Below are 9,987 nucleotides of genomic sequence, written 5' to 3'. Positions count from 1 at the left end.
TGTTGTCCAATGCCCATTGAAAGGATTGTTTTGCACCTAAAGCATATTGGGGGTGTTAGATCACATGCCATATATTTAGTATATCCATATGAGGAGTATTGGGATTTATTACAAAATAGCTTATTACTTAAATAAGATTTTAAATCCCATAGAAAGTCAAATGTATGATTAGATCTTGAAGTTGGAGTGATAAAAGGATAAAGTAATCTTCTAGCATTGCCTTCAAATCCCATTTTAATGATGCAAACGTCAAAATGCAAGGGCATGTGCCCTCACATGTCAACACCGCCTAAAACATATTCATTTAAACTAGGTAAAATAGCTAAAAACACGATTGTGGCTTTTAATTATTGTTTTTTTATTTATTGATTTGATGGAGATAAAAAAATCTATTTAACTTACCTACAACATACAATTTTTATAATATTGTACAAGGATATATTTTTAGTATATGGATCAACCGATATGATAAAAACATAACTTGCCAATTTAATTTTCCCATTTAATATTGAAAAAACGATATCAAAATGCAATTTTTCTTGATAATCTTAAAAAAATATTCATTTGGCTTGTAAAGAAAATGATAATACAACACATTATGGAGCTTACATCTTGGCTGTGGGATTCCTGAAGTATACATTTCCGTATAAGTCATATACACACAAAAAATAAAAAATTTCGAAACGACTTTGATGCGGTTGTTTCGTCCATATACAAGTATTTATCCGGTGCATTTAGGGATGACAATAGGGCGGGGATTATCGTAGATCTCAATACTTGGTTGTCACTTGTAATCCTCATCCCCGGCCCCATCCCGGTCGCGGAATTAAATTACATCCCCATATCCGTCCCCATCGGGTATCGGGAATACTATTTTTGAATGAAATAAATTTATCGTAGTAAAGTATATGTAAGAGAATGTGTATTTCGACATTTTTTTTTTATGTATAAATTAATATATATTTTAAGTAAATTATTAATAAAGTATAACATGTGAAAAGTATTAAACAAAGGTCTCAACTTAAAAGTGATTCTAATCGATAAAAAATAACTTAAAGTGATTTTAATTAATATATAGTATTTTCGGGTTCAGGTACGGGGATCGGGGATTTACGGTTTCTCATCCCCGTCCCCATCCCCATCAGGGAATAGATTTACATCCCCATACCCGTACTCATCTCCGGTCAACTCGGGGATTCCCCCGTCAAATCGGGTGCTGGTATCAGATTCTCCATCGGGTACAGATATTTTTGTCATCCCAAGTTGCATCCGTATAGTGACACTGTATGTCAATTCTAGAACAACACCCATAATTTTTTGATATATACTATGAGCGCTAAGTAGGAGAATGAAGTAGATCAACTTAAAATGAGACGAAATAAGTATTATTTTATATTTTGAGTTTTGTAAATTAAAATAATATAATTAAAATGAGACGGAAGAACTCAAAATGTATGTATAAGAGAATGAAGTAGACATAAAATATATGAGAACTTGTATTAATCCAATAGTTTGTGATTATATATCCTCTCATCATATGATTATGACATAATATAATGTAAAAAAGAAATGAAAAGAAATAAATTGATATTGAAAATTGTAATATAAAATAAATAAATATTTTATTAGTATAAATATGAATATTTTATATACAAATATATATATATATATATATATAATATAATATAATTTAAACGTAAATTATTAATCTTAATTTTAATATATACTAAAAAATAGTTGAACTAATAACTTATTGATCAATCATATCGTTCGGTTTAATCAAATTGACTCTCACTAATGTCATCATATTTTAATAATTATTATCCGAATATAATGTTATATTAGTATTATATTAATATTTCATTAATTTACATTTTGTTTTTCTTTTTATCAATAATTTACACTGTTTGCCTTAAATACTTAATTTATGTTTATTATAGTTTTTAGTAATCAACTTGAAAATATTTTTAAAAAATTTCATCATTTGTTTGATTAAAAGTTTTCAATATATGAAATATTGTCTAAAAAGATATTTTAAAAAAATGAAATATAATAAATTTGTTCAATGTTCTAATTTAAATTTATTTTTATTGACACCTTTTATATTTAAATTTATATATTTAATAATTTATCTTATCTTTAAAATATTTTTGACACGTATATAAATCTATTAAATACATATAGCATTACCCGGCCTTAGATCCTTTATATCAAAGTTTAGTGACATTTATGAAAGTAGAACCGAAGAGAGTTTGAAAAGGGAGAGGATAATACCATCAGGCAAAAGTTAACCCGACTAAGGTATTTCTTGTTTAGATTTATTATTACAGACATAAAGACCCGTAATATTAACGACGATGTCACCGTTAATACCTTCTGTAATAGGGTTACACATTTTCCCTTGTGTGTTACACATCCAGTTTGAAAAAGGTTGAAAGACAAAAGAAGTTATTAGTCATACGCAAAACTATGTAGGTGGATCATAATTCTGATTCGTACAGCAGACTCATTTACTATGATAACAGAATAATTAATTAATTATTATTATTAATTACTATATCGGCTATAATTGGACCTCATATAAATACATCATTAATTGCTTCTTGTTCCTCTCATCCTATCCTATCCCCAGTCTACCCACCATCCCATCTTCCATGCTTTATCTTTTCTTTAATCTCACAAATCAAAATTTTAAAGTTTTATTATACTTATCCATATTTTAATAAGACTTATATGTATTGAAGACAAACTTTTATATTAAGATGACAAATATAGTTGAGACAGAAAATATATTTATATTTGGTTCTAAAAGGTAAAGAATTATTCAAAAAATATTCATAGATGCATGCGTCGTAAAAGATAAGCTACTTTGCAAAACTTTTATCTTAAATCTATGAACAATTCATTACTATATCATCTCAATAAAATAATTCTAGCGTTTTGAGTTATTAACGAATAAATACCGGTTATTTGGATAAATCCTATATTTGCACACAAGACAAAATGAATTAATTAACCATCTCCAACTCTTGAAAAGATCTAAAGTAAAAAAAAATAAATTTGTATATATATTAAAATATTACAACGACGATACTCAATTTTGTCACAATATATATGATGAGAAAAGCTAAAGATAAAATTTGTTTACTAAAATAATTTGGTTAAATCAAAGGGATAAAATAGGTGTAGTATTGGGATTGTAGTTTTAGCATGGTTCCAGTGCGTGTTATTGTAGGTGCAGGGTAGGTGTCGTCGTTATGGGAATGAAGACAAACATATAATGCAGAAAACTGCCCACCCAGCTTCATTTACCCATGCACTTTTCCATTTCTGCTACAGTAAAACAAAAGTTCAAATTACGTATTATAATACTCCATAGTTTGGTAATAAATTAATACGACTAATAATGTAAGGGAGATGCCATATCCCTTAACTCATTAGCTTATAAGTCCTAAAATAATTTGGTGACATTTTTCAACATCAAAAAAAATGGTGATATTAATACCATCAAATTTCATAAATTTACAACAAGATATAAATTATATAAAAAATTGTACTAACTGTTTAATGCAGTGTTGTGATAAATCTATCATTTTACGTGATATAAATATCACCTTTAAAAAATATGATTAAGAAAAAAATGGATATAATCCTATGTCAAATTTATAAAGTTTTAAAACGATTTGTATTCAAATGTTTAAAAAAATTAGTTTTTTCTAAAATATAATATATTGTCGTATTGACATGTTCTTTTAAATAATTCTTGTAAAAATTAACTTTTTAACACTATGGTGATGATTGATGAAAAAATCAAATACATGGAATAAGAAATGAGTAAAATTTACATAAAATATCTATTCTTATAATGTTTTAGCATTTTTAAAGAGGTCAAGATTTTAATAGACGAAATATTAGTCATAACATCGTATTGCATTGGATCAATGTAATACACTATTGTTAAATATTAGTCATTATATCGTATTGCATTGGATCAATGTAATACACTATTGTTTGGTATCCAAATACACCTAAATTTTCTGATAGTGTTTTCCCTTAACAAGTTTCATCTTGAGGGTTAAGGGATTAAATTTTGTAAAAAGCATTTGAAAAAAGGGCCTATGTTATGCTATACACATCAAAAATATGGAAGATTAAATTCTTTTAAGTATTAACAGGATTTAAACCGGAGATGATCACACCAATTTCAAATGATGTTGATAATTCTTTTGGCTTAAAGTTTTTTAAAATAAAATTATCTATTATTTTAATAGAGGGACTGACATGTTAAATTATTTATTTCTTAAAGGTAATCAAGCTATTTAAATTATTTTAAACACTTTCTTAATATATACTAGCAAATATTAAATATGTTTGGTATAACAAAATACCTTTAATAAAAAAACTTACAACATCTATTTTTAGATTTTTAATATAACCAAACTACAATTTTTATATCAGTTACCTTTGCGTAAAAAATTTACACTCGTCACCAAACACCAGCTGTTGCCGCCAATACCACCGCTCGCCAACGTTACCATCATCAGCGCCACATTGCACGAACATAAGTCTAGTTTAACTTTTATTAACATATTGGTTTTAAAATATTAGGACTCAACATAAAACTTTCAGGCAACTTCATCATATATTCTGCCAATAGGGCCTATTGGTAAGGTCTTTGACCATATGAGTATCCACTTGGGTTCGAGTCCTACTTTTCACATTTGTGGGGGTGGATTAATATGGATTTTTTGAAAGTCTTGAGTTTCATCTGAGACATACGTGTGATTTAGGAGTAGTATTAGATTAGATAGTCGTTCTGAAAAACTGTCATATATTCCAAACAAACTAAAAATAGTTAGAAAAAAAAATTCTATGTTTGGAAACTAATCTTATCATTCGATGATAAACATATTTAAGAAATATAACTTGTATTCTATAAAATTACTTTTTTTATGGTGTCTGAAAATAAATTTTTATTTAATTAAAATAACTAAATATGAACTAAACTTTTTTTTTTTTAATAATGTTAAACACCTAAACACACTAAACAAGTTTTTTTTATTTTTTATTTTTAACGGCGATGTCTAATCTAGTTACATGTAGGAAGTTTATATTATTGCTTTTGATAATATAAGGGGGAATGGAGTATGTGGTTTTTAAATCCCACCAATTATATACCTCAAACTTATTTTTTCTTTTCAAACCTTTCAACCATTTTTCATGACATTCATTATTTTCTCGACCTCAAAAAATGTTTCATTTTCCTCACAAAAAGAGAGCCCCATATTCTACCCAACACCTTTCACTTTCTCAACCCTCCGTTCTATCCTCAACGGGTTATAAACCCTCCTAAGTCCCAACCTCAACCCTATCTCAACCCTCTATGATGGTAGTGGTATGCCTGAGAAGGCTATGTCAACCCGCCATCACTCCCTTCCCCCTAACTTTTATAAACTTTATGAAACATTTACATTTTATCGTATAATTTTATTTGATCCACTCCAGTAAATAAAAAATAGGTTATCCAATATAGCATTGACTTATTAGGCTAAAGAAGGAAGTACCTATCACCTATCTCCACCAGGACTCTGTCATTCCAGCACTGTTGGTTTCATAAAAATTAAACACTATTTGACCTTGAAACTCAAAAGTGTCCCTGCCACTTGTCCACTTATACATATATATATTCATTCTAAATTCCCATTATTAAATATTTACTCGTAAAAAATATATATTTTTTTATTTTTTACCTTGATGGTATACATGAGTAGTCACAGTACTCTATATTAATTCTACTGTGTTTGAGATCTGACCTGACCTTCCACTCTAAACAGAATACCAAGAAAAAAAAACACAAGAAAGAAAGAAAGATCGACAGTGGCTGCTTCTTCTTTTATTACCACCACTCCTAACTAATTAAATTCTTCATTCATTTTCATCATATAATTCCTTCACTTCACTTCACTTCAATCCATATTTTTATTTCTCTCTTGATCAAAGTATACATCACATTATCAATTTCCAAAATGGTTTTAGGATGGAGAAGAGCTTTTTGTACATCTATTCCTAAAGAACAAGATTCCACAAGCACTAATCTAGATTGTTGTATGGAAGACTACAACAACATTAGTAGTCATAACTCAACACCTAAAATTGGCTCTAGATTTGGTTTTTTTACTACCAATTCTTCATCAAACCCTTCCACGCCTCGGATTCGATCTCATTCCGTTTCGACCAGTCCTCCTCTCGTTTGTCGAACTGTAGCCGCAAAATCGGCTTCAGTTCCCGTGAGTCCGAAACTTCATTGTGAGACGAAAAACAGTCCCCGGTTTTTATTAAGATCTTCTACTCCTTCTTCTCCTCGTTCTCCTTCTCCTTTCTCTTTCCTCAAATCCACCTTACGTTTAAACACGGTATGATCATATTTATTTATATTATATAGTTTTTTTTTTCTTTTCATTTTTGTCTATGTCATGATCTTTATAAAACTCCAGATTAAAAATCACGAATACGCGCACAAAAAAATATTAATCATAAACATAGTAATTTGAAAATAAAAACTACTCGTAATTCATAATATAATATATACATATATATAATAGATTTTTTTATATACACGGATGTTTTAATTCTAATAATAATTTGTGTTTTTGTGTATTTGGCAGAGAAGATGTGGATTGTGTTTACAAAGTATAAAGAAAGGGCAAGGAATGGCGACATTTACAGCTGAATGTTGTCATACATTTCATTTTCCTTGTGTTTCTGATTATGTGAAGAGACAAGGAAGCCTAGCGTGTCCTGTTTGTAGCTCTTTATGGAAAGAAATGCCTCATTTATCTTTTGAAGACGACGAAAAAAATAATCGAAAAAATAAGTGTGTCGAAATAGAAGACGAAGAAGAAGAAAAAAGGAAAGTTAAATTGGATACTAAAAGTATCGACGATGTTGTGGTCGGCAAACATTTGTTGCTCAAGGTTTATAACGATGACGAGCCTCTGGTATCGTTGACGCCAAAGGCTCGGTTTAATCCGATTCCTGAATCGGATGAAAATTGTGATGAGGATTTGGTTTGCGAGTTTCAAGGATTTAATGTTACTAACTCGCAAACCGAATCCAACTTTGGTGTGAATGAAGTTGAAATTCAGTTGTCGCCCGAGGCAGCTGTGGTGGCTACCTCGAGGCGACATCAAACGTATGTGATTGTTATGAAAGTAAAAGCTCCAGCTGCACCGGAGAGAACGCAAAATAGTAGTAGAGCTCCGGTTGATTTGGTTACTGTGGTGGATGTCAGCAGTAGAATGAGTATTGAAAAACTTGAGGTGGTAAAAAAAGCAATGAAATTGATCATTACGTCACTTTCGTCATCAGATCGGTTATCGATCGTTGCGTTTTCGACGTACTCGAAACGATTATTGCCTTTAAGAAGAATGACACCTAATGGAAGGAGAGCGGCTAGACGTATTGTAGAAGCAATGGCTGTACTCGAAGGTGTGTCAAATTCGAAAGACGCGGTCAAGAAGGGGGTTAAAGTCCTAGAAGATCGAAAAGAGAAAAACCCGATCGCCAACATTATCCTCCTTTCCGAAGTCGTTGATCGATTAAAAATTTCCGAACACGAACGATTTGTTTCGTCTACTCGGTACCCATGGCCGAATATATCAATACATTCGGTAAAACTTGTTATAGATGGAGATGTTTACACGTTATCCAAACTCATTGGAAATTTGCTAAATGTAATGGTTCAGGGTGTTGAGTTAGAGTTAAGATTTTCGTCGTCAGGAGTGATCGCTGCGGTGTATACGCGTACACCGCAGCCGACACTCCTGGGATCAAGTACCGTAAAAATCGGGGACATGTTTGGTGATGAAGAAAAAGAATTATACATTGAAGTAAAAGGTTCATTATCATCCTCAGTGGTGCGGTCCCACCAAGTACTATCCGTGCGATGCCGTTACAGGGAATCATGTGTACATGAAAGTATTTATGGTAAACAACAAACATTGATGGTACCGCGTCCCCAGAGCGTTAGATCGTCTTTGCCTTCGATCCAACGGCTGAGGAATCTTTTCATTTCGACTCGGGCTTTAGCCGAGTCGCACCGGTTAGCCGATCGAACGGATCTAGTCGGCGCGTACCACATGCTTGTATCGGCTCGTGTTTTGATGTTGCAATCCAAGCCGGCTAATGATGATGAATTTGTGCTCGGCTTAGAAGCCGAGCTGAGCGAGTTGCAAAGGCGGCGAAAGGCTAGTCAAAGTCAAGTTAGAAGGAGAGGGAAAGCGGAAACGGCTGCACCGGTGACGGCTTATACGGATGAGAAAGGTGAGCCGTTAACGCCGACATCGGCTTGGAGAGTGGCTGATAAGCTGGCTAAAGTGGCTATGATGAGAAAGTCGGTAAATAGAGTCAGCGACTTACACGGCTTTGAAGATGCTAGATTCTGATGGAAATAGTACAAGTATAGGGGGTTTACTTTCAGTCCCTTTTTTTTATGTTTTTTTACATTTTTTTACCCTTTAAGAATTGAAAGTTGTGAAAAAGTAAGTATAAAGTGGTGTGGCCAGAGTGAGTATAATATCGACAAAGAGTACCCGACGGTTTAAGCCTTTTATATGTCTATTTATATATATCGATTGAAAGAATACAAAAGACTTGATTGAACAAAAAGCTTTGGAAAAGAGGGTCCTTCTCTATCTTTTAGTCTACCTTTTTTAGAACTTTAGAATTGAACCTTATCCATATAATCGACGTTTTGGTATTTGATGTTATCAATGGTTAAAGTTGATCAAAAGGAATAATAATTTTATGTTTAGATCAAAAGTTTCCACGTGGATGCTAAAATGTTGTATAATGTAGTTAAGGTGGATAATTCATTTCATGCACTCGTTAATAATTTTAACCATATAAATAAAGCAAGCCAGTGAGTGAAATGAGACACTCCGATCATAATTCATTGCCGATTAGGAAATGATAAATCTATCACATTTAAATACCATTCTTATATCCTATACCCCACTTGTAAGAATTGAGTATTGTTGTATACTATTTCTTATATATTGTGCTTCTCATTCAATATTTTTTCAAAAATCCATTCAAAATTATTATTTTTGCAAATGTTGTTTCGAAAGTTATAAAAGCATATTGGTAATCAATCAGTTGCAGAATGTTTTTTTATTTTATTTTTTATTTTGCAAAATATATTTTTAAAAATAGTAACGTAATTCATTTGTAATAAGTAAATATATTTGAGAATATAAGTTTTTCCTTAATTAAACATATGTTAAATATTCCCAATAACAAAATGGTGAATTGAAAAGGGTAACACTATCAGAAAAAAGTCAACCTGACCAAGGCATTTGCGGCAACGTCGCCGTTAATACTCTGACACTGACAGGGGGCTCGTTATTTTCTCTGTCAGATTTACCATTACAGACATGAGGCCCGCAGTATTAACGGCGACGTCACCGCTAATACTACCTGGTCGGGGTTTGACTTTTTTTAGCCTGTTGGACTTACGCTTCTCGTTTGCGAAATGGAAGGAAAAAAAGGGTATTTATGTTGCTTTTTTCACTTAGTACGAGTATATTTTATCTTTTTTTTTTTCGCGGAAGAAATTTGTCTTTTTAGACTTTAGTTGTTTTGTTTGTTTATCAGGGTATGATGATTAAAAGGGACGTGTCTACGAATCTAGCAAATGAACAAAATTCTCTTTTACAATCTCCTGATATTATTTTTAAAAAAAATTGATTAATTCTTTTAACCAAATATCCTAATAATTCTTTTAACTATGAGATGATGACATATGAAAAAATCAAGGAACAAGATTATAAAAGATAATTAGTGGATATCACATGTCACCTTCTTAATGTATTAAGAGGATTATTAAAATATTTGGTTTGAAGGATATATTTATCATTTTCCTTTTGTTAAACATATATCCAAGACATGAATCCAACTGAAACAGCCCTTTTTATGGGTAAATATGAT

General features: G+C 31.3%; 1 protein-coding gene across 1 annotated transcript; it reads left to right on the top strand.

The window, feature by feature from the left end:
- The first annotated feature begins 5,993 nt into the window (after nucleotides 1-5,993).
- Nucleotides 5,994-8,656, top strand: LOC122580109 (E3 ubiquitin-protein ligase WAV3-like). Its single transcript, XM_043752383.1, has 2 exons — nucleotides 5,994-6,413; nucleotides 6,666-8,656. The coding sequence occupies exons 1-2, from the start codon at nucleotides 6,027-6,029 to the stop codon at nucleotides 8,442-8,444; spliced, it is 2,166 nt and encodes a 721-aa protein (XP_043608318.1). The 5' UTR covers nucleotides 5,994-6,026; the 3' UTR covers nucleotides 8,445-8,656.
- Nucleotides 8,657-9,987: the final 1,331 nt, after the last annotated feature.

Source organism: Erigeron canadensis, chromosome 8 (assembly GCF_010389155.1).
Source record: "Erigeron canadensis isolate Cc75 chromosome 8, C_canadensis_v1, whole genome shotgun sequence".
Lineage (NCBI taxonomy): Eukaryota > Viridiplantae > Streptophyta > Magnoliopsida > Asterales > Asteraceae > Erigeron > Erigeron canadensis.
The sequence above is the reverse complement of the archived record's forward strand: the minus strand, read 5'-3'. Positions and strand labels throughout refer to the sequence as shown.